The sequence below is a fragment of the Labeo rohita genome, chromosome 21, assembly GCF_022985175.1.
Source record: "Labeo rohita strain BAU-BD-2019 chromosome 21, IGBB_LRoh.1.0, whole genome shotgun sequence".
Lineage (NCBI taxonomy): Eukaryota > Metazoa > Chordata > Actinopteri > Cypriniformes > Cyprinidae > Labeo > Labeo rohita.
In genome coordinates, this window is record NC_066889.1 from 567,383 (window position 1) to 593,977 (window position 26,595).

The 26,595-nt window shown below is 36.8% G+C and overlaps 1 protein-coding gene across 4 annotated transcripts in view; it reads right to left on the bottom strand.

Annotated features, from left to right (window-relative positions):
* Positions 1–26,177, bottom strand: part of gabrg2 (gamma-aminobutyric acid type A receptor subunit gamma2) — a 52,360-nt gene extending 26,183 nt beyond the window's left edge. Inside the window, exons 1-5 of one of the 4 annotated variants that reach the window (XM_051092994.1) lie at positions 25,400–26,177; positions 17,416–17,558; positions 13,589–13,656; positions 11,944–12,164; positions 7,874–7,956 (exon numbers count right to left, since the gene is read on the bottom strand). In XM_051092994.1, the coding sequence (XP_050948951.1) occupies positions 7,874–7,956; positions 11,944–12,164; positions 13,589–13,656; positions 17,416–17,558; positions 25,400–25,515 (631 nt within the window). In that variant the 5' untranslated portion in view covers positions 25,516–26,177. The remainder of the gene's footprint in view (positions 1–7,873; positions 7,957–11,943; positions 12,165–13,588; positions 13,657–17,415; positions 17,559–25,399) is intronic. The other 3 variants (XM_051092993.1, XM_051092995.1, XM_051092992.1) reach the window with 3 other exon arrangements.
* Positions 26,178–26,595: the final 418 nt, after the last annotated feature.

The following is a 26,595-nucleotide window of genomic DNA, read 5'->3' on the forward strand; positions in this document are numbered from 1 at the left end:
TGTCTTCTTTTCGAAAAAAGGATAGCCAATGCCTGTCACCCTGCTTCTGCAAAAGCGCTGTATGATCCAGGGTCCTGGGACTCTGATGTTAAGCTTCAGGCTATAGAGAACGAGCAGACGGATTTCTCTTTTTCTCTTTCACACTCAAAAGTGTGGAGCTGAACTGGAAGCTTGTAATGTAATTTTTTTTGGCTTGTATATATTTTGGTGTACTTCTGCTTTAGACCAGGAGGCATGACCATCACTCACTTTATGCTACAAAATCGGTTCATGCATTTGATCGCTCTTTTACTGATTCTGGCGTGTTTTGCATGACCACAACTCAACTGGAGTTGAAGTGCAGGAGTTGTGCTTCAGTTTACACAACCAAAACGTTCCAACAAGATGTGCCCTCATGGTGCATTCTGGGTCCCTCATGTTGAGTCCGGCTGTACATTTCCCATTTTGTGACAGGCTAATTTGAAGAACTGTGTCAGACCTGTGAAGCACATCTGCCTGTTTTAATGATGCCCTCTGAGCACAGGAGTCTCTCAGCTCATGGTGGAAATTTATTCCCTGTTGGAGAAAGGAGCTTTTTCTCAAGAAGGAAATGAATTTCCTGACATTCAAAACTGTCATGTGGGCATCAGGATGGACAGCAGGTTGGTAGTCTGTAGGGGCTTTTAAAGTGGGCACATTTGCTGTGGTCCAAACCAGAGTGCGATTGTTCTGGCACCCTCCGCAACAGGAGACAACACAATACTGGTCAATGTATTTTGTTTTGTATATGAATTTAATATTATGCACAGCAGAGTGAACGACACTTCTACAGTAAGGGAGTTTTGTTGTTGGCCTTGACATCTCTTAAGACAGCTGTTTGTTTTGTTTTGGTTGCCATAGCAAGGGCGTTGCTCATGATAAACAAAGGATGTTGGACTGGGTGACAGATGCAATTGGCTTATGAGACACGTGGGTTATCTTCACTTCTCACTCTCACAGAGGTGCTGCTTTTTCCCAGGCATTATCTAAAGGTGCATCTTTGGAGGATATTTGTGTGGTGGCAGGTTGGGCACTCTTTATCTGATTTTATTATCTGGATGTTGACTTGACTCATGGTTCAAGACCTCAAAGGCCTTGAGTTCCTGCCTCCTCTTTCCCGTTTCAACAATCCATTTAAAAAAAAGTGACATGACGTGTAGGTGTGAACACACACATGGAGCGTTGGGCAGGCATTTTTTGCTGCGGCACCCGGGGAGCAATTGGGGGTAAGACGTCTTCCTCAAGGGCGACTCAGTCATGGGTATCGAGGTTGCAAGACAGCGCTGTTCATTCACTTCCCTCAGCTATTTCCTGCCAGTACTGAGAATCAAACTTGCATCCTACAGGTTATCTGTCACCTGATCCAAATTAGTGTTAGAGTCGTCTATATTTATAAATATAATGAGATGACCTGTTATCTAACACTTTAAAAACTATGAATAAAATCTTAAAATTAATTCTAAACTGAACTGGCAACCAGTGAAGGGAGGACAGGACTGGAGTAATGTTTTACGCCCATCATTTCTTGGAGCTAGTCAGCTGGAAATTAGGTAAATATCACTAAGATTCCATAATAAAGGCTACAGTAATCCAGGCAATGCATGAGCATGAACAACTGTCTCCAAATCTTTAAACAATCTAAAAGGTTTTAATTTTCATTTTTAGCTGGTTACTTTACTGTAATTATTCTTTTTTTTTTTTTCTTAAATCAAATGTAAGAGCTACAGTGCCCTCCACAAATATTGGCACCCTTGGTAAATATGAGCAAAAACAGCTGTGGAAATAAATCTGCACTGTTTATCCTTTTGATCTTTCATTCAAAAAATTCACAAAATTCTGACCTTTCACTTTCAAAGAAGCACCAATATGGAGCTGGGAATCTGAAGGATCTGGAGTTGTTCTGTATGAAATAATGGTCTCTGATCTCTTGTCAGGTGTTTTCCAAACTCATCAGGCATTATAGGAGAGACTCGGAGCTGTTATCTTGGGAAAATTGGGTGCCAATATTTGTGGCCAACATGAATTAGAGAAAAACATTTATTTTCATAATTTTTTTGTATTGGAAACTTTACTTCCATACACAGAGATGGTGCATTGTGATTTTATTTGGGATTTTCCAGTACACAAAGTTTGAAGACATCTCTAAGAGTTTATAAAATGGCATTAACAACCCCTTCAAGTATAAATGCAGAGACCAGTGAAGCGACATTGCTTTCACAATGAGAAAAGCATGACTTAGAAATCCAAGACATGAATCCAAACTAAAATTGCTGTATCAAAAGCAGATTTGAAAGTTTCTGAAAGTTTGATATCTGAAGTTTTAAATGTTGTCACAAGTATCAACTGAAGTAAGTGCAAAAATACCAAACAATGGCATGAATGGCTGTCAAAGGGTCACTGCAGAAAGTGCTTCCCCATAAACAACTTCCCAAAACGGTATGCTGGACTTATCCTCCCACTAGGTTTTCATTATTTAGGGGTTCACATCTCAAACTCATTCAGATCTCAACACAAGGAATTACTAAATCAATATAGCAAAATAAAACAAATCTTCAGTGCTGCAATAATCTTTCACTACTGTTAGCAAGCAAAAAGTCCTACCACACATCCTACATCAAAAGTTATTTGATAACATTTACATCTTTGTATATCTGGGCTGGTAAACCACCATGTGTACAGAAAAGAACGCTTCAAAGAACCAAACAAGATGGGTGTCTAACGCTGTCAAATATAATCCAGAAAATACTTTGTTTGCTAAAAATTTATAAACAGTTTTGTCAGCATTTCGGATTAGATACACTGTCTACTTTTATCCCTATTTGTGGTAACTATTTATTTGTGCCACCCACTTTAGATTAAACTTTTGCACGGTTGAGGATGAAAAGCTTAGTGTCGTTTTATGATCTGTTTTCTAATCACATATTTGTGACATTTAAAGACTTAAGTAGGTTTAAATCTAACCTGTTCTGAAATGTTTAATTATGTGACTTTGCCAGAACACACTCTGCATCCTTTTCTCGTCAATCATATAATGAGTATATCACTATAATGAGTATATCATTTCCAAAATCATGTAGCCAACATACACCTGCTCTGCTCCTCACAGAAGGAGCTCAGATTAGAACTTGATGGAGATCTGCGGGTCGGTGCTAATATTAACTCTACCTGTTTTTATGCTCATATGGATCTTCTCCAATTTGAGGTGGTTCACAGAATTCACTACAGCAAAATCAAAGAAACATAACAGAGGTTGACTGATGCGTTAGATGCTTTCTCTCCCTCACAGACCATACACATGCATTCTACACAGTTTCTTATCAGAGGTCGTTAATATTACTCTGAAACGCTGCCCATTTATTGCAGTCTTCGGAGTATCTCCTAGATACAATAAGAACCAAGCTGATGTTATCACTCTTGCTTTATTAGCAGAAGATACTGCTTTATTGGAAATCATCATTGGAAATTCTTCTCCTTATATTTTTTTGGTTAAACGACCTTTCTATGTACAGAAAAGAATAATGACTTGTTTTCCATAAAATTCTGTACCGTTTGTATATACCTGGCTGTTTTTATTCATTTTGAGGAATATTTTTATGTGAGACGAGTCAAGATACTGTTGCAGAAAACAGAATCCACCCAACTTTAAAGGGCTTGAGAATGTAAAGCAGCATACGACAAAACGGCATCGGATGCTAATGTAATTATTTGTACTGTTTTCTTAATAGTTACTGTTTTTGGTGTAAATGGGCCTTAATTTAAATGAACTGTTTCATGAACATGTACAATTAACTGACAATCAAAAGAACAATTAAAAAAAGTGGGTTAAAGAACACCTCCCCTTATTGCAAGAACATCAGAAATGATCTTAAAAGAAGCCATTATGACATTGTCCTAATAACAGATGATACGGCCGGCTGGCAGAGTCATTCAGCCTTTGCAGGTCTCTGGATGTCAAGAAAGAAATGCCATTATTAAGACTAAAATAGGCATAACGGAGAGACCACTAGTTAAACTCTGCCTATTTAAATGCTAAAGATTAATGCATGAAAAATAGATCTTAAGAACTGATTAAAAAAAGTTTACTCTCTTTAAAGTAACTTGTGTTATTCTATCTACATGTCATTTAAAATATGCGTTTTGTTGTATTGTGTTACATTTTAGAAGAAGAGAAGAAGTTACTGTGTTACATTTCAGACACAATTTTGTCAGTATTCTGTTTTTTTTCTTAATTTCGCCAGTGAAAACACTATCAAACAAAGCCACAGCAGAACCATGTGCCTTTCAGAGCAACATGCAGCAGTGTTTTGTTACTGACTGAATCAGATTTTTTGAACTAATCAAATGAGCCAATGATTCCAGACTGTCCTCTCCCAAACAAATGACCCTATAAGATGTTTGTGCATCTTCCTTATTACAACCTATATTTACATTACATTACAAGTGTCCTCTAGCTGGCATAAAAATAATGACAGTATCGTGCTGCGTCTGTCATCATGAAATGACATATGACCGTCATGACCAGACAAAATATGAGTTCATTTTTAACCTCGTCCAACATTTGTCTGATTTCCATTTCACAAAACACATTTACAATTATGCATTTGGCAGATGTGTTGGAAAGTGATTCAGAGCGCACAAACATTTTATGAGCATGTGTATTCCCTGGGATCAAACCCATGATCGCATGAATGCATTTCTTAACCAATGTTCTACCAATTGAGCTACATGAAACCCAAATTACAACACAGAATCATTAAGACAGTGACTTGATATATAATACGATGATCAATGTAATATAATGATCAATATAATATTTAGATCTTTTGTTGCATCTGACCTGTGCACATGCTTTTTATTTTTTCTGTGTGACTGTATAAGAGGTGCACAGCCACGCATGCATGTAGCTTAGAGGAAACAGCATGGAGAAACTGAATCAGGCCTCTTTCCCTCTCTCTCTCTCTCTCTCTCTCTCTCTCCACCATCACAGTGACCTTCCCAATGTTACAGGGTGATTGTGAAGCAATGACCAATGCCCCATTATAAAAGTTGAAACTGCCAGGCAGGACTAAATACCGGTGAGTGCAGCGGGGGGCACTGGGTAATAGCCACGAGGTGAGGGCGTACACAGGGATGTGATGTACTAACCTGAAACGACCACCATGATTCAACTCTGGGGTCAAATCCTCACTTCAGGCACCTGCTAATTTGGTGGATGACCTGGCTGGCATTTTCAAAATGATTAGGAAACGTGTGTGAATGCTTCTCAGGGGACAGAAAACAGAGGCATGAGGAGAGGTGAGCAAGGGCCAGGGATTATTCCAAGGGATGTGGCCTCAGAAATGGGGGTGGGGCTAATCATTCCTGTGCTGCTGGACGTCCCTTGGAGAAACCACCTGATAAAATGTCCAAGTAATAAATGGGCAACCTCTTCAGCCTGGGACACTGCTCACGTATCCCTATTTTGCAAATATTAACGACCTCATGTGACTCAAGGCATGAATACAAAAGACAATACAACCCAGTTGTTAGTACCACAAAGCCTTCAGGAAGTGTCATTCATGGCAGCTCAACATTATCCTATGACGGGACACTGGAGTGATTTTATTGGCCAGGCATTTGCAGTAACGTTCACAGATGGTGTGTAATGTGCCGAGAACACAAAAAAGCACCATTAGTTCAAAAGCGCCATTGTGTCCTCTCCTTTTGAACGAGGCCCCATTCAAGTGCATTTGTGTGGACTCCATCAAGCCACTAGAACAGGGACAGCACAGGAACATCACTTTGCACTAGTGTTGGTAGACTATGCAACCCGTTACCCAGGGGCAACAGTGCTCCATGTTCAGTGAACAGTGTAGCAAAAGCTAGGTGTGTGAATCTATCTAGAAATATATCTACATATCTAACCATACTAAATATTTTAAATTATCAAACGAAATACAACATAACACAAAGGCAACATGATTAAAAATGTACATTTTTTAAGCAAATTAAACAAATTGCCCCCATAAACTTAAAATCTGGTTGTGCCAACTTTAGCAGTAATAACTGCCAGCACATGCTCCCGATGAAGTTTTTTCACTGTGCTATTTGGCCCACTCTTTTTGCAGAACTGCTTTAGTTCAGCCAAACTGGGGGGTTTCGAGAATGAACTGCCAATTTAAGGTTCTGCCACTACATCTTAATTGGGTTCAAGTCAGGACTAATTTTGCCTTTGTTTAGCCATTCAGAGGAGGATTTACTTCCATCTTTCTGCATAACCCAGATGCACTTGACCGAATGCGCAATCTTCCATATTGTCATTTTCTTTTTTGACTTCCTGGATGAGCCCTCTGTATGCTCTCAGAGGAATTTTGGAGGGTCGAACACTTCTGGTAAGGTTTCTACAATGCTGAGTTTTTTCTGTTTGGAGATAATGGCTCTCACTGTTGTTCTCTGCAGTACAAGAGCCTTAGAAATAACTCTGCAACCGTTCCCTGACATCACCTTATTTTTGGAATTTGTTGCAACCAGCATAGTATGTTAGCAGGTAAGACACTTTAGGCAACTTAACACTGTTGAAAAAAGTTGAATTAAGTGTTGATTTAATCGAAAAGGGCTCGCAGTAATCAGGCCTGGTTATGTCTAGTCCAGTTGAACCCATTATGAATACAGTTTCATGTATTTGAGAATTAGTAAAGGAGGGAAAAAAAACATTTTCACACCGGTCCAGCTGGTCTTAGATAACTTTTTGGGCTTCAATAAATATATTTTGGGTTTACTTAAGTTGCCTTTGTTTTATGTTAGACGTTACTGAAACAATTTAGTATAGAGGAGTGGATCAGAAGGACTAACACTTTTTCACAGCACTGTACACCCACTTTGGTTTTCCATCTTTTATGGCTTCATTCCATAGGCTTAATGGCTTTTCTACTGTATAAACTATATTTTCTATCCCCTTAGCCTAACCCTACACCTAAACCTACCCCTCACTCAAAACTACAGGCATTTTCAGATTCTCAAAACACTTCATTCTGTATGATTTATAAGCCGTTTTCCTCATAGAGACCAAAAAATGTCCCCATAAGGACAATGATTTAGGATATTGCCATCTTTGTGGGCAATATCCCATATACCTGAACACCTGAACCACACAAACACACACACAATTAAACAATTAAAAAAAAAAAAAAAAGGAATGTACACTGAATTATAGCAATGAATGCATATACTGTATATACTACTTTAAACAGCTGCAGACTTAAGACATCAAAGGACTGAGAGCTTAAGTTGTTTTCCACAAACTCACTTACTGTCAGTCAATGTGAGTTGAGAAAGAAGTGTGGTTTTCAAAGCACAAGGAGACACAAAGCTCACTGGCTTCTTCCCACTGATAACCATCTACAAGAACAATTTGCAACTCTTATAAAAGAACACATTTTCCTTTGTTGGGAAACCACTCTATGTTTTTTTTTTTCATTTCTTCTGAAACAACAGATGATGCTATCCTATTAGACTGTCCCATGGCGCATCTGCTGCTTCATTATTACCATAATAAACCATTTCCCCTACATCCTCTCCGAAGTCAAAGGACATGAAGAATTCTATGGCAGCGGTTTCTTCCTGGCACAGCTTTCTCCTGTGAGCATGTAAGGACGTGTCTCTCCAAATTGTCACTTTCCTCATTATCTGTCCTTCTTATTTCAAGTCGGAAATAGAAGTGAAATGTCTATATTAGCATCCTAAAAATGGTTTCTATGCTCTCGGCTGCATCTGAGCGTGGAAGCAGACATGATATGTAGAAAACTGGAGAGAAAAAGCAATAAAGAATGGAAAAGATATGGATGGATTTGCATGTTAAGCATATGGACAGACTTACAGCTTGAGAACTCCAGGGGACATGAATGCTCATCCATTGGAAAGTTATTCAGTTTAAGCTGGCACTCTGCATCAATGGTCAACCTACAGACAGAAATTTCCTTAATTAAATTCTTTTAATAAGCCATTTCATTAGCACACTCCGCATTTATAATCGACGGCGCTAGACTATGGTGATGCACATAGCACAGTAAAAAAATGACTGACAAATCAAAAGCTATTAATGGCAGGCGTGCTTCATAATTGTTATAATTGGATGAATTCTTCCTGAAAGCAAGTAATCAGACTGGAGTTGCATAAAAAAAATCAATTAAACAAGTCAGAATGAACATCCAACCGTGATCAGCTGTGAAGTGTTTTATCAGTGGTACCCAGCAAAAGCTACCCAGATAGCAAGGCAATGTTGAGATCTCGTCCAAACCATCATTTTGTCTGAGACTGACATTTCAATGTTTAAAGCACGTTGGATTGGCATTGAAATTCTGATGAAAGAGCACACATGGGTGGAAACAGTGATTTGGAACTAGCATTGATTTGTAGCTGATGTCTGCAAGAACATGCAAGTATGTACAGTATCTCTGGAGAACGCAGGAGGGCGTTCACAATCATCTTCCAACCATGAAGGGCATGCGCTTTACCCGGTTTGCTCTAAAGCACTGGGGGCTACAGTGGCTTAGGGATTGGCCTTTGTGATTTTAGCAAGTAAAAATGGGTTGAAAATTGTTTCTGCAGGTGTACATCTCAGTAGATCTTTCCTATAAATAAATCTTGTTTGTTGAACTTCTCTGGCACAACTTCAAACAATTGTGCATCTCCTCATTATTTCTCTCCTTCTTTGTGTTGTTACTGGCTGTAACAGTAAATCAAATACGCTAATTTTAAAAGTGTTTAAATAAATCTGTAACACTTTAGATTAGGGAACGCATTTTCAGTATTAAGCGTTATTCTCTCAATAAATTCCTAATTTGCTGCTTGTGGATAGTAAGTAAGGTAGTTGTTGTCGAAGTTAGTTTTAGGTATGGGGTAGGGTTCAGGAATCAAGAAAATGCTCATGCATTAATACTGTATGTGCTTTATAAACACAAATAAACAGCTAACAAGCAACTAGTGAATAGTGTTTCCTAATCTAAAGTGTTATCATTAAATCATGTATTTTTCTACATACTTAAAGTGCATCTTATTTCAGTAAGATTTATTTGGAATGTCTTAAAGTTCCAGTTCCATTTAGCAAATTAAATTTGTTATTTTGTTTGTGCTCATACTGAGTTTAACACAGTGCTTGATTTGTGGGGAATGCATGGGGGTGGCATGCTGAAAAAAAAAAATGACAAAAGCATTATGTAAAATGTATCATGCAAATGAACAATCTAAATACTCCATGTATGCTCATTTGTGAATGCCAAAAGGGCAGTGCAAGGACATCTGTTTACGTTCTTTAAAAAGAAGAAAACAGAAGATAAGTTGACAGTGTTTAAGGACTTTTGGCTGAAGTTACATTAGAAAGACCAACTGACATCTAGTACATTCAATGAGGGATTGTTGTTAAAGTTGAATTTGGTTACTGAAAATCCGTGCAGTCACCAGTATTACCAATGTTATCTTAATGTGTTTATTTACACAAGTTAGGTTTTAGTCCATAAAATGTTGAGCTATTTTCTTGTGTCACTGTTTAAGTAATGTGCACAGAAACCACCCTGCAGTTAATAGCTCAGCATCTGCACTCAAGGCTCCATTAACAGCTTGAAACAGCACTTCAGCTGAAAATCTGCTGTTTTTATTAAGTTATTTAAACAGAAACGATGCTCCCTGTACATGTGAGGGATTGAGAGATAACAATCCAAACGACAACAAAGAGAAAGAGAGAGAAAGAGAGAGAGAGAGAATGTGTTCCATTCAGAATCACTCATCACTTTCTCTCATCAAAGTCTTTACCATCCACTGTGAAAGCTTTTGGGTATCAGGAAGTGTGGAACCATCTACCAGCTATGTTTTTTTATTACAAAATGTGTTAGGATTGACTTTAGAGAATGGCAGTAATGATCAGTGTTGGGCACATACCTTTAAAAAAGTAATTAGTTATAGTTACTAGTTACTTCTCACAAATAGTAACTGAGTTAGTAACTGAGTTACATCATTATAAAAGTAACTAATTACCAGGCAAAGTAGCTATTGCGTTACTTAAAAAAAATCTAATTTAATATAACTATAAAATAAACATAAAACATTGACACTAATTTACACTATTTTAATGTTGTTGTGGGCAGTGCTGGGAATGTTACTTTGAAAAGTAATTAGTTACAGTTACTAGTTACTTTTCACAAATAGTAACTGAGTTAGTAACAGAGTTACATCATTATAAAAGTAACTAATTACCAGGGAAAGTAACTACTGTGTTGCTTTCTAAAAAAAAAATAAAATAAATAAATATATTAAATAACTTGGATGACCCCAATATTAAATATGTTAAATGAATGAAATTTGAATGAAATTAATTACATTTTTAGTTTACTCACCAGACTAATATTAAATATCTGATATAATATTATAATTATAATTAGCATTCAACTTTAGTAATTAGAATAAGCATGTATGAATGCATGTTGGTCATGTTGACTGAACTTAGGACTGGTGGTGATATTGTTTGTAATTTAGTGTTTCTATGAACGTCTTGTTACTACCATGAATTCTACTATTAATAACAATATTAAACACACTAAGGTTTAATGAGCTGCTGGGTTCATGAATATTAATCACGTTGTCTGCGTTCGCTCTAACTGATCTGCCGTAATCAAAACAGGGACGATAATAGGTGAACGCCAGCCAATGAGATTGCTGTTTGCACATTAGCTCCGCCTACTAGCGGAGAAACCGGCAGTTCTTAAAAGCTGAAGTATTCCAAAGGAGCTCCGTTGTTTTCAGAGGAAAATACAACAAAGAATATCGTTTACACGTAGCGCGTCAATTCTGCATGGTATAAGACTCTGTCGCTCTGTATCTTTCTTTGCGTGTGTGTGAGACAAAGTGACGGCTAGTCGTGTGCCTTCACACTAGAGTTTACAGCTCGTCAAATACAGGTACGCTGCGCATCCACTCAGATGAACTGAAAAATAAAATTATAATAATATTATAATAAATGATAGTAACGCCATATTTTATTGGCAGTAATGGTAACGGCGTTGTAACGTGGGAAACAGTAATTCGTTTGATTACTCGTTACTGAAGAAATAATGCCTTTAGTAACGCCGTTTATTTATAACGCCGTTATTCCCATCACTGGTAATGATTAGGCTATATAAACCCTTCAAAATGCCCTACGAAGGCAACGGTCGATGGGAGTGTGTGTGTGAGTGAGAGATTGAATCTGGTGCACAGTCAAACGACACTACATTTATATACATTATGAAGTTAATATATTGTAATGACTACACAAATTTTGTAATTGTTGTATAAGGTAAGCAATACCAAAGAAAATTAGTTATTTATTTGTTTTATTTTATTTTTTTACAAACCTATACCAATAGCTTAACATACTAACATTCTGTCATTCATGAGTGTGACCGGATGTATGACAATTAAATTAACTTGCTCTCAGGTGAAATTTCATAAAACAAACAAACAAATAAATAAAAACGTGGCAGTAGTCTAACGTAAACAAGATCTTTAATTTATCTTTATTTTATAGCCTGCTTTTTGTCTTTAATTGGTCAAGACTTCAATGACAGACTACTGAAATATTAAACATTGATTTCATTGCTAACATTTCATTTCAGCTGCTTTCAGTGTGGTTGAAACAACAGAGATTTACGATCACAATATAATGTTGATTCAGAGACACTACTATCAATTTTTTGTTAACATTGCAGTTGATTCTTTTTGCTTATTTCAATATCTATTCAACAAGAATTTGATTTTAACATTATTTCAACATGTTCAAACAATATCACTCTGTAACTTTAATTCAATGCAATTAGCATTAAACATTGACTTAGGATTGTTTTATTGGTGGCTTGCTATCTGGGTACGCTCAGTTTATGTATGAGTTGAGTAATTAACAATTAAAAAGCACATTACCTCAAAGTGTAGAGTATACGCCCGTCGTTCCATATCCGAAGCATCCGATTAGGTGTGGTGATCCAGTGCGCATCTGCCTTCTTAGAGTTGCGGAAAAACGTGTCAGGGATCCAGATTTTTCCTACCATGTTGCTGTTGAGACGCAGAACCTTCATGGTGCTGTTGAACTTCAACCGCCTGTCATACCACGTCTGGGCGAAGAAGATGTCAATCGTATACTCCTAAGGAATCGAAAAGGGCAGGCTTTTCAGACAAAACCGATGACTGAGTGCATACCCCCTTATCCCAATTACAATACTAGAAGTATTCCACTTTGTTTTGCCATTTTTGGCCATTTTATTAATGCATAAATACTGATTTAACACGTGTTCAAGGTTAATCCTAATGCAAATTCATACAAACACTGGTGACAAAAATATGTGAGCGACAAATGTAGGATAATGGTATATATATTCATAAGGGACTGTCACAGCCCAAACTCCTTTTCTTACAAGTTAGATGCATACTGTACCATACCGAGATTAAAGTAACCAGCAACACTTGTGTTTATTTGGAGAACAGCCCACATCTCCAGTGCATTTCATGGCAACAGGCCAAGACGCATTTCTTTTCCATGTAAAAGGAAATGGGGACATGAACTGAAGTAGGAATTATTCATTAACAAGTTTCATTACATTCTATAAGTACCTGGGGTCTGTTTCAAAATGACAAACAATTTCATGCCCACAGAAATGTTACCATATATGTACTGTTTTAATCGAATATCTCCCAGAATCACTGTTGTTTGGACATATAGAAATTAATGTTCAGTTATTTTAGATATTCTAAATGAGAATTTATAAAAGCCAGTTTCCACCAATGAATATAAAATAAAATGAAATCGCTAATTGTGACCTTTTTCCTCACAGTTCTGACGGTCAAAATTGAGTGATTTAACCTCACAATTGTGAGAAATAAAGTCAGATTTATACGATATAAACTGGCATTTGTAAGTCTTTATTACTCACAATTGCGAGCTAATATCTCAAAATTCTGAGAAAAGTCTGAATAATGAGATATAAACTGGCCATTATGAGAAAAAAAAAGTCTGAATTGCAAGTTTTTATCTTGCAATTATGACTTTCTAACTTGCAACTGTGAATTTATATCATGCAATTCTGAGAAAAAAAGTAAGAACTGCTATATGAAAACTCACAATTATGAGATAAAAGTCAAAATGTTGCAATTACCTTTTTTATTTTTTATTCAGTGGCAGAAACAGGCTTCCATACAAATCACTATGGTTTTAAAAAAACATAAAAAACCCCTAGATGATAGTTCAGGTAACCAGTAAATAATTTGGTTTAGCTCTCTAAACTTACTAATCAGCCTATCTTAACATGCTCTGTTACTAAAATAGAACATAGAAAAATAGACATCTCAAAATATATAGACAATCATAAACAAAATAAAATGTATTGTGCAAAGACTGCTCAGTAAATCCAAACTGCACACTGAAGGCACCTGTCAGAGTAAAACGTGATGTTGCATTTTGTAATATCACTCTGACATATATTTAAGAATATTATCTTCACAGATTTCAGTTTCTAATGCTATTAACACTTGTGTATATAGAAGTAAAAATGTGTTAGAGGATCTCTCTTACCATGTTGATGGCATTTACTGGACCAATACTGTTGACAAACATGTCTGTATGGATCACGGTTGGTTTGACTGTAGACAGCAGTGGACAAAAACAAGAAGAATGTAAAATTAGTTCAGTGAGCTCAGAGTAAACTTAATGAGGTTTATTAAAGTGAAAAAGCAAACAGAGCACTTGATAAAAGCCACAGGAACATTTAATCTGACACTCATGTTAAAGTAAATGACAACTGCCATTAAAAGTAATGGCAAAATAGAGTATCTCTATTTGTGTTCTGCAGAAAAAAGTAAGTTATAAAGACAACATAATGAGTCAAATATGACAAATTTAAATTTAATGAGATTTTTTGGTGATCTGTGCACATGTTCCACGAACATTTGACAAACAGAAAGTGTCTATAAAAGACTAAATCTGTTGTTTTAGAATTGAAAATAAACTTTTATTGTTAATAAACTTGTATTTGCTTATGAAATGTTTTGCTTGATATTTTATCTAATGCAATGGAATTCATATGTCAGAGGAATCCAAATATACATATTTACATGGAGCATTAATAGTACATAATTACAGTGTAAATTTGATGAAAATGTAAACATTTGGAGAAATAGAGATCCGCTGCAGTGAATGGGTGCCATCAGAATCAGAGTCCAAACAGCTGATCACAATAATCCATCAATTCATGTCTTGTGAAGCAAAAGCAACAAGCTGTGTGTTTGTAGTCCACAATCCATAATTCCACTTCCTCCAGTTAAAAAAAGTACATCTCCTGTTGTTTCTCACATCAAAATCCAGCCACATATTTGTTTAGAGCTGTTTTGTCTTGTAAACGGTTCTTGATCTGTGCAGATTTCTCTCCTGATTCGAACCAGACCTCTTTTTCACTGGAGGAAGTGTTATTATGGATTACAGACTCGTATTTTAGTTAAAAATGTCTTGATGGATTTGTTTGCTGTGACACTCATATATTTAACTCAGGTGCTGTCCATTTCTTCTGATCATCCTTGAGATGGTTCTACGCCTTCATTTGAGTCCAGCTGTGTTTGATTATACTGATTGGACTTGATTAGGAAAGCCACACACCTGTCTATATAAGACCTTACAGCTCACAGTGCATGTCAGAGCAAATGAGAATCATGAGGTCAAAGGAACTGCCTGAAGAGCTCAGAGACAGAATTGTGGCAAGGCACAGATCTGGCCAAGGTTACAAAAAAAATTCTGCTGCACTTAAGGTTCCTAAGAGCACAGTGGCCTCCATAATCCTTAAATGGAAGACGTTTGGGACGACCAGAACCCTTCCTAGAGCTGGCCGTCCGGCCAAACTGAGCTATCGGGGGAGAAGAGCCTTGGTGAGAGAGGTAAAGAAGAACCCAAAGATCACTGTGGCTGAGCTCCAGAGATGCAGTCGGGAGATGGGAGAAAGTTGTAGAAAGTCAACCATCACTGCAGCCCTCCACCAGTCAGGGCTTTATGGCAGAGTGGCCCGACGGAAGCCTCTCCTCAGAGCAAGACACATGAAAGCCCACCTGAAGGACTCCAAGATGGTGAGAAATAAGATTCTCTGGTCTGATGAGACCAAGATAGAACTTTTTGACCTTAATTCTAAGCGGTATGTGTGGAGAAAACCAGGCACTGCTCATCACCTGTCCAATACAGTCCCAACAGTGAAGCATGGTGGTGGCAGCATCATGCTGTGGGGGTGTTTTTCAGCTGCAGGGACAGGACGACCGGTTGCAATCGAGGGAAAGATGAATGCGGCCATGTACAGGGATATCCTGGACGAAAACCTTCTCCAGAGCGCTCAGGACCTCAGACTGGGCCGAAGGTTTACTTTCCAACAAGACAATGACCCTAAGCACACAGCTAAAATAACGAAGGAGTGGCTTCACAACAACTCCGTGACTGTTCTTGAATGGCCCAGCCAGAGCCCTGACTTAAACCCAATTGAGCATCTCTGGAGAGACCTAAAAATGGCTGTCCACCAACGTTTACCATCCAACCTGACAGAACTGGAGAGGATCTGCAAGGAGGAATGGCAGAGGATCCCCAAATTCAGGTGTGAAAAACTTGTTGCATCTTTCCCAAAAAGACTCTGTATTAGATCAAAAGGGTGCTTCTACTAAATACTGAGCAAAGGGTCTGAATACTTAGGACCATGTGATATTTCAGTTTTTCTTTTTTAATAAATCTGCAAAAATGTCAACAATTCTGTGTTTTTCTGTCAATATGCGGTGCTGTATGTGCATTAATGAGGAAAAAAATGAACTTAAATGATTTTAGCAAATGGCTGCAATATAACAAAGTGTGAAAAATTTAAGGGGGTCTGAATACTTTCCGTACCCACTGTATGTACGCAAAAACTGTGAAATTCAATAAAAGGCAACAACTTCTGGCACTATTCATTTTCTTTTTCCATTGATCAAATAACATCATTATCAAATGTAAAAATAATATATATATATATTTTTAAATGTTGGACACTACATTCAAAGTCCATTTAGCTCAAAAGTCCGTGGGGTCACATGCTGCTGTGTTAAATGATGTAGTGCAAAGATCTGGAGATCAGTAGTAATCACATCTCATCTAGGGTTGCTGTAATAGTATATCTTTATTTTGCCTGTCTATTATTCTGAGTGCAGTGCATGCTGAGTTCAATACATAAAGTGCTCACATTCTCTTCGTACTGAAAATGTAAACCGCAGACAGCTGTGCACTCAAATCTCATCTCAAGTGGTCCAGGAACTATAACTTTGTTACTTTTTACTCTTTCTTCTATGTGTGCTTTTACCTCAAAAATTGCATCAGTCTTAAAGTCAGTAAAGTTTGATGTCGGTTTGCCAAAAGACATAAAACTTTGCCTAAAAGTTTTAATTTTGAAGGTCTTTTTGTCAGACAGACATAAAGTTAATCAAATAAAAACAGGAAAATAAATAAACACTATGAACACCAATACACTTCAGAGCCAATTAAACTTCAAATGACCTCTCAGAAACCACATTAAACCAGTTCAGACCCCAATAAACCTCTTCAAACTCATTAGACCTTATAAAAGCACTAAGAAACCTCAACAGACAACATGTTTCTAGCCATTACTTGCATGTTTCTAGTAGTTAGCTTGTACTCTCATGAACTTAAGTGCTGGTAGGCTTGGTTAGCAAGTACACGTTAGTCCAATTGATGCATGTGACTAGGACATTCTTGTTAGACATCATTATCTGTTAGCATGGTGCATGTTTTCATTGTTAACATTGCACTGATTACACGTTAGCATGTTTCCACCATTTTTAGCATGCTCCTAGGCATGTCGCTAACAAGTTTTTACATGCCATTGTTAACATACTGTATGTCAGCATGTTTGCTGCTGGCCCCAGTATAACTGCTTGCAGTTCTTGTTTTTATTAAGGGCCAAGCACTGAAAGGCCTGTAGCCCCTGTTGTAATTATTTTTCCTCCCCAAATGCTGTCTATGGCAGCACTATTAACCATATGAAGGAAAATATTGACATTTGGCACACTTATTGGGATGTTCCTCAATAGCAATTTGACTAATTCTGGCATCTCTAGGACCAACAAGTTAGTGAGTAAATCAGATATTTTCACATCATCTGCTGGATTTATAGACAGTCAAATAAACAGTATAACAAACACTCAATCACAGTTTGTAATTCAGAGGGAGTTTAGTATGTTATTAAAGCTATTAAATCAGAATGTAATGAGGTTCAGAATTCTCTGAGATTAAAAATGTATTTGAGGCAGTTGCTAAACAAAATAACAGACGTTATGAACCACCTTCAGCAGCTCAGATCTGAATATAAAAAAAGAAACAGAACCTACCTCCGATGTCTGGCCGCAGCTTGTTATCGTAGCCGTCTAGTAAGCTGTTCAAAATATGCGTGACGTCGCTCTCATACACTTTGGGGGTCAGAACCCACGTTTTGTTTGTCACTTCATCATCATCACTTTCCAGCTGGACAGAGCTGATGGGAAAACAAAACAAAACAAAAAAAGTCGAATCAAAGTTCCTAATGGCCCTGTCATAATGATCATTTTTACATTTTTATAAAAGCACTTTTAATTCTATCGTCTCTAGAATGTAAGCTAAGATCATGTTCATTTTGTTTTGATAACATAAATGTCCATTTAATCTGGTTCTGCTATTAAATATGATCTATACTTTTATAGACCTAGTCTTTGACATGCAATTTTCTCAGTTTTTTTTTTTAAATGAAACTTACATTCAAAATAAATACATGAAGCTATAATAAAAAAGTTTGTTATGTTTAAAAACAGAAGCTGTTCTTTCTTTTGACATATTCAAATACTCATACAACAAAATATTTCTTTGAAAAAGATAAAAAAAATGGCTGGCAACTTTTTTTTGCTTGTTTTTAAAAGTTGGCAATGAAAGAGTTATCTAAAACTACAGTAATTATTTTAAAAAGACCTGACTGATTTCTGAATGATAAACAATGTTTATCAGAACAGAGAAATCAATTAGATACAAAATGCAAGGTATCTAAAATAGAAAAAATAATAATAATTAAAAAAAAAAACCCTAAAAGCAAAGCTTGTCCTGGGCTTTGCACAACAGATGGAAGCAGATTCAGGATGCACCTGTTCTTTACTCTTCTGAACTGAAAATGGCTGCTGTGATTTCCATAATTGGACATGTGACCATGAAATGCAACAAATAAAGTTTTTTAAAAGGTCATTTAACTAGAACCATAAAAAAGGGCGCCATCTAGAGGAGGACAAGGATAATGTTCAGTCATTGCAGAGTGTGGGTGTGATGCTGGAGGTTGGAGACAGACAGACATACACTAATAATGTTGCATTAGAGGTGGAAATGTGCTTTCGCTCTCTCGCTCCGTCTTTCTCGCTGGCAGCACTCCCAGAATCAGATTGTGAGGAGAAGGTGCGACAAACGCAAGCCTCTGTTTTGCATCAACAGCATTATTATCTCATGTGTTCTGTGAGAATAAGCTATAAATCATTTTAATCACATGCTAATATGTTTCATAAACTACCTGCTTGAGTTAATAGTAGAGTTTATGTTTGCACAGCTGCTATATATTTGATATCTTGAACTATCTATCTATCTATCTATCTATCTATCTATCTATAACTGTCTTAGTCTATCTGTATATCTGTCTGTCTAACCTATGTAATTGACTAAAATCTTGAAGTATACCAGAGGCAGAGTGAAGCAATCATTCTCAAATGAATGCTGAGGACCTTGGCAAAGCAATCAGACAACAATGGATGGTGTGAGGCAGTAACCATGGAGTCAGTAGAAGATAGAAAAGCATATCCTTGAGAGAAGCATGTGACTGAGAGCTGTGCTGCTCCGGCGACTTCAGAAACATTTCAGAAAGGCGAGACTATAACGCTTTCAAGGCATTTCACCGTACATTAATACGGGGAGGCAGCACCGCATCATCAAAGTCTTTTCAACAACACATGAAAACGGTCTGAACAGCTTCTGAAGCCCATTTGAAACCTTCCTGCTGAACTCTTTGCATATTTCTATTAAGCAGGTAGCAAAAAGGAAATCTTTAAGCATCCCAGAACAATTTAGACAAACTGAACATCAATTAGACCTGTCACAATCGTTGCATAACTGTCGTAACAAGATTATAGTGGATTATTACAAATAACCACGATCATTGTGCACTTTACATTTCAATTACACATTGCTCTGCATGTGATGGACCGGCCATCTGTCTGGGGCGTCCCTCGCCTCGGGCCCGAGATGCTAGGATAGACTCCAGCAAACCCGAGACCCTACAGAGGAAAAGCACTTTGGTAAATGGATGGACACTGCATTTCAACTAAATGATTTTGTAAGTGAACACAAGCCTGAGTTATTTTAAACACAAAGCACTTCAGGTTTATTTTACCGTCCCAGCTGTATAATTCTAAAACATTTTGAGCTGACATATGTTACTGTACAAACATAATACAGCAAAACATGCAACAACAAAAAAAGAGATTTATCCTTAAAACAGAGTGATATAAAATATAACATATACAATAATGTGTATGTATCTAATTACATTATTATTACAGTTACGTTATTTAATACTGTATATGCAATAATGTAATATAAACTCATGTCAAATGAAAGCTTGTGTGTTTAATTGAACCACCTGCTGCCGTTTAATTCAAAGGAAATAGTTTAAGACGATCATTGATCACAACAATTATCATATGATAACAACTAATCACCTGCAATTAATGTCATAATAGTGACAGCCCTAATATCAGTGAAGTGAATATATTTCACACATATTTCCAGCAGTTCAACTGCTGCATTTGTGATGTGAAACTTTAATAAGTAGCGATATCATACAGAGCTGGAGTGCACTGCTGCTCTTCTATTGAGAACACTAGAAATGGAGAGTTCAGAATACAATGTACTCCTGAATACAAAATAGATCCCCATATATGTTTTTTTTTTCATTAGTGATATATTAGAAATAAAAGGCAAAAATCAAGTGCTGATTACTGAGAGGCCAAGGGCAATGACTCATGTAGATGCGATACACTGGCAATGTCTCTTAAAAAAAAAAAAAGGAATCTTTACATATCTCTTTATAGGAGTATTATATTTTGTAATAGGAGATTACAAATAATACTGTACTGTATTTGTTTTGATTCAGTTGGACAGCAATGCATTAAGCTTTAAACAAATATGTTTTCAGTATCATTAGAAAAAAAAAAATCAATATTTAATGATTTGTGAGCATTTTAGATATCACATATTTTATTGTAAACTGATTATATTAAACTCTATAAGCTACAATGAATTTGATAAGCCTTTATTTTATTACACTGTATACATATATATATATATATATATGTATATATATATATATATATAGTCAATATACTGAACTATTTATGGAGATTGTCATCATGAGTATTATGGCCTAAATCTTACGTTATCCTCATGAGCATCAGGAAAATTAGTGAAATTCAGCATATTTCCTCAGAATGACCTGTTGTGCAGGCGTATCAAGTTTTGTGAAGTTTTTCAAATAACAGAAATGGATTGAATACGATCAGCTGATTTGGAGGCTGTGAAGGATTCAAAGAAAAGGCTTTGATTTTGACATTTTGGATTCAACCATTACTGCTCTAGAGAAAAATTGCTGTTGTTATAAGCTGCTGAAATTTCATTGACTGCTGCAGGCCATGTTTGTTTGTTTGTCTGAATGAAATTTCAAGAATATAGTATCTGCCCCAAATAATAGGGCATAAAAATTTTCAACTTCACTGAATATACAGCTAGGGCGTTATGAGTGTCCTATGTGTCCTCAGAATGTGTCCAGAGTGTCTGTATGTATCAACTTTTGTTAAGACCAATTAATTCGCCAAGATCTTTACAACCCTTGATTGTATAGAATCTCTTTTGATATATATATTTTTTTTGCTAGCATGGTATAGAGCTGTTTTGTGCAAAATTTGGTAAAGACCATATTAACAGTCTAAGAGGAATTTGAAAAAGTTTCTAGCCCTTATGGTTCCAGAGACATGAACCAAAACAACAATGACCTTATTCTAGTGCCACCTACTGTCAGATGGATGTGTGTGCATGGGCCTGAATAGTGGGTAGATTTCTGACCATCCCACCAATCTCCATTACTCTACAACAGTTTCTGATGTGCAGATGCTTTTAGGGAAGAAAAAGAATCATAATAGCTAGAAGAATAAGAAAAGAAAACCAAAACAACTACATGCTGTGCTTGGACCAATAATAAACACTCTTGGCTGGGTAGGAAAGGAAGGTTTTTCATTTGTTTTAAATTAAAAATTCATTGCAGTGTGCTTGAGATTCAGGCCTTCATCAACCCTCTAAGAATCATCCAGTTTATGCACATAACCAATGACAGTAAAACAAATGTATAGAACAGAGTAGAGTATATTCAGAATCAGTGTTGGGGAAAGATACTTTTAAAAGTAATGTACTAGAGTATTGTGTTACTTCTTAAAAAAGTAACTAATTGTGTTGTGTTACTTCTGCGTTACTTTATCTCATCTGGGATAGGCTTGCTTGTTCTTTTTTAATATTAATATTCCTATTTTTGACAAATGTTACGTTTTTCTAAAGCTGTTTTTGCTCATTCGTATGGTTGAATTAGATCATCAAACGTCAGCACCAAAGACATTTGTTAATAACATGAGACAACAGAAAACATTTAATTATTGCCAGTTTGCATCATCATTCTGAATTCGCATTTCACTGTTTTTATTCATTTTAAGGAATACTGAATCTGATTTTGTGCAGGTGAGATGAGTAAATGCATGATCACATTTAGTCTAGAACTATAGTAACATCATGTTCACACGGCGCACACAACGCCTCTGCACTTACTCCTGATTTGTCTCAACACGAGAGCTGTCGGTCAGTACATGGGGAAATGAAGTAACTGGCATTACTTATTTGAAAAAGTAACTCAGATATTTTTTTGTAAATTAAAAAGTAATGCATCACTTTACTAGTTACTTGGAAAAGTAATCTGATTACATAATTCACATTACTTGTTAATGCATTATCCCCAACACTTTTCAGCATGCAATGTTTTAGAACGTAGTCTTTCTTAAAAACACATTACCATGTCTATCTTTAACCTGGTTTAATGTTTTTTTGAAGGGAACTAATGGACCATTAACTGCCAAGTCCAATGTTAGCTACCACAATGTGCATTTTCTCTGTTTTTTTTTTTTTTTTGCAGCCAAAGGTCTTAAAAAGGTTTTCTTCATGCAAAATATAATGATACAACATAATGGTATACAATAATATACTATGGAAATGCTTCAATTTCACAATGACCTATCTTATATGTGAGTAAATAACTTGAATTTGACTATGTGGCCCAAATGTCTTCTGTGTGGTGGTGAAAGCCATTACATCAGATTTTCATTTTATCTTTATTGAGTGTAATGAAATAACAATGCTTATTGCAATTCAGTAATCAACCCAAGCAGCAATGCCGCAAAACGCTCACCGTAACCCTTTTGTGATGATTCGCAGTATAATACGGCTCATAATGAAAAGAAGACGATATTTCCCTTGATGGGATGCTGATGCCATTTTTGTTTATTAGGCCCAACTCTTCCTCTGAATTACACCATCTGGTGTATCTACTTGTCCATCACTAGTTCAAAATGAGCAGAAGAGACCAAATGTCCCCACTGTACACTGTACACTGTGGTGCTATTAACAATACATCAGCTGACCTGTAATGGCCTTCAGTTCCCTAATTAGATGACCTTTAAACCGTCTGGCTATTCACAGATCATCTTAAACCTAACTAAATAAGACTGGTCATACTTAATTTTAAGGTTCAACTGTCACTATTACTAGCAATCAGCTATGACTTTTGCCTTAGTAAACTCCTAATTTGCTGCTTATTAATAGTTAGTAAGGTAGTTAAGAGATCTAAAATATTTGTGCTTTAAGTGTTTTATACTGTAAGTGCTAATAAACAGCCAATGTGTTAGTAATGTGCATGGTAGTTAATAGTGAAAATTGGTCATTAAAATAAAGTATTATCATAAGATTGGTTTAAAGTGTAAATATATCAGTTTTTATATTTAAAAAGAATAGTTTGAATAATAGTAATAATAAAAAAAACCTGATACTTTATTGCAGCTTTTTTTTAACTGGTTTCACTTCACGCCTGCTTATTTTGCTGTCCTAACAATGCATGATTATATTTTTGGTCTGCAACTCACCAACTGAGAACAACAGATTTATGAAACTGGAACATTGATTTTCTTTCTTTTTTTTTTTTGTAAACAAAGTAATGGAATCATGAAAAAAAAAAACTATCAAAATGTTTCAGGACTCAAGTACAGACAGTTGTTTACTACTGTCATTTTCAAATTGTTGTAAGCAAGAAAATCAAAGGCATAGCAGATATTTGTATTTCAGTAACATGCTTTTACTGTGTTCTGCACATTTGGGAAGATGACAGAGTAACTTCTGAATATCATAATGTGCATCTGCAACACACCGCATACATTTGGGAGTCTCGGCTCAACTTCATACATCTGAGCTTTGGTTCAGAACATCTTACATAATAAGGCTGAGGTGTTACTACAGGCCTTGCTCTTAAACCAGCATGCTGAGTGCTATCAAAGGCAGCAGCAATCTTTTCATCATAGCACTAGTCAGTGTATTAATCCCTGTGGTGCGACTCCAGATGAAAATGTCATATAGTCTTGGGGTGCAGCTGCCACGTGCCACCGGTGCCACACTGACAGTCATCTGATCAGCTTTTGATCCCTGTGAATCTGACACTTGCTAGGCCTGTTCCTTATGGGTCACAATAAAAAAACCCTCATATCGTTCAAACAACCAAATGAAAAGAGTCATTTAGCTGTAAAATAACAGAATAACTACAGTCTTAAGTAGATTACCGAGATAACCCTGAATGACAGCATTAGCAGCATTGCCAATACTATTCCTTCAAGTAAGCCATTGTCAATCAGTGATTTCAGCACTGTTAAGAACGATTTGAACTTCTGCTAGGATCGCACAGCTCCTGCACTGACAGTTTGGATCCCTCAATAATTGTACACAAGGTCTAACCGTCCTCTCCCAATCAATTATCACTAGCCTACCCCAAATAAGGCCCGGTCGCGGACAGGTGCCTTTCTGGATGTGAAATTGGCTGGGATGTATGATCATCAGCAAAAACATTTATTGCATTATCCTGATAATGGAAAGCAAGCATTATATTACAAAGTGCTGGTTAAATATAGGAACACAAGCAGGCTTTTACTATAATAATAGATGCTTTTGTCAGTAATCTCCTCAAACATAGAAAACCTATGTGACCGATGCAGATATATGCTCCAGACTTTAAAATTTGATGAAATGCGGGTGTTTTAATTTAAATTTGTATGCTTAGCATTACCCCTCGGTCAAAATCATGATCAGAAGGCTCAATAATATGTGCTAATGTCACGTACAGTACTAAAACAACAGTTTCATTTCAAAATTACTATTAGTTTTAGTTTTGCATGTGCAGCACTGGGATCTCAGGGTACCAAACATAAAGTAAAGCCAACATGACAGCTAAACCCCCCTGAAATTCATTTTAATTCTTGTATTATTCGTTTTGTTTCATGTTCAAGACTGTGTAGATACAGGCCAGAATTACGCCTGATTCTTCATCAGCAGGTGGAGAGGAGGAGTCGATCCCTGACTTAAATCTTCTTAAACAAACGTCTTGACTGAAATGGCGTCATATACATGGCAAAGCCTTGAACTTTAGCCTTTGACTAAACACAAGGAGAAACGACATGCATAGTTCACTGAGGAGAAAGGCTCATCTGTGCCGATTCTGTCCTGATTTTGGTTTAACGGCTGTTTGAATCATGACACACCTCCTGACTGAACACGGTCATTATATAACTAGTATTAGTTATATAATTATTACTATTATTATAATGCTTATCATTATTATTAGGAGGGCTGTTCGATAGCTGCACACACAGGCGCATCGCTGCCTCGCTTAGGGATTTTCTGGAGCTTATTTGAAGGCTTTTGCCACCAGCAGTGTAAAAACAACGGCAAAGCCCAATGTCGACAGATATTCGTCAGATTTCGTCTTCGTACTGTCACATTCGGCGATCTGAAAACACACATCCATTCCTAGACTCCGAGCACGGAGGAAAACAGATTAGAGGAATCCGTGGGAAATAGAGCAGCACCAATCACCGCAGACACTCTCAGCCCGAATAACGTTCGCGCACCAGAACACATTAACATGTTAAATTCGTCCACTCGGTGTGATATTCTTACCTCAAAGGCAGATGAGCGATTAGAAAAGCCCACAGAAAGAGCTTGAGCGTGATCGCGGGGATGGCCATCGCGTTCAAGCATTTAGAGGAAAAATGAAAAGAAGCCATGATCACCATCTTGCTCTCTCTTCACGCAGACGGACGCGTCCCCTTTATTTACTGCCTTTCTTCGCTATGACACATAGCAGATCGCGTTGGCTTTCGCGTCTCAGAGCCGCTGCTACGATGCGATACAAGCCGTCACAAAAACAACAAAACGCGCACACCTAACGAAGGCGAGCTTCCTGCTCTAGCGAAATAAAGGCAGATCTCTGGAATCAAATGCAAGAGATGAAGGCGATCTATCCGGGTCCGGTATAACTGGTAAATGTGTGAATGCAGATGAAGTGTGTGAAAGCGGATCTGATGCACGTCGCTGCAGCAATACAACACATGCGTGGTAGAGATGGAATCAAAGCTCACACGCTTCTATTAATAAAATCTATCCTCTATATCCAGACAATATTATAACTACCACGCAAACGTCTTATACAAAACATCCGCTCGTACATATTATGGCGTCTGAATTTTGTTGTTGTTGTTGTTATTGTTAGTAATATGTGATTAGTAGCTACTTTTAAATACAACGATAGTTACTAAGGGAATAAACAAATATTAAATGCAGACTGTTGACGAGCAACTTAATACAGAATATGCGCGTTTATCGCGAAATCGAAATCGAATGTCGTCGAACGCGATTTATCCAATCAGAATTTAGATACTGTTTGATAAAGGTTAATAATGTTAAGGTATTAGAGGCATTTCTTAATATTACAATTTAAATACGCTGTTCATGAGTCAAACGAGGCTCTGCATTTGTAACGTTTGTTTCCGTATTTGCATTATTTTATTTACTGTATTTTTTTTTTTTTTTTTTTGAGCTTGTAAGTTTTTTTTGGATGTTTGAGATTTACGTAAGAATTATTTAACATGTCCATAAATGACAAAATAAACGATCGTGTTTGATTTGGAGTGTAAATAGCTTTTATGTGTGTTTGGAGAGAGAGAGAGAGACTGTCATGATGTGAGCACAGGAAGCTGTCATTTCTCACAGCATGAGGAAAAAGAAGAGCATGGTAATTCCACGTGATAGAGGCGACCAATCGCCGCGTACACTTTACAGATGTCACATAATGTCTAACTGAGGTAAAGTGACAG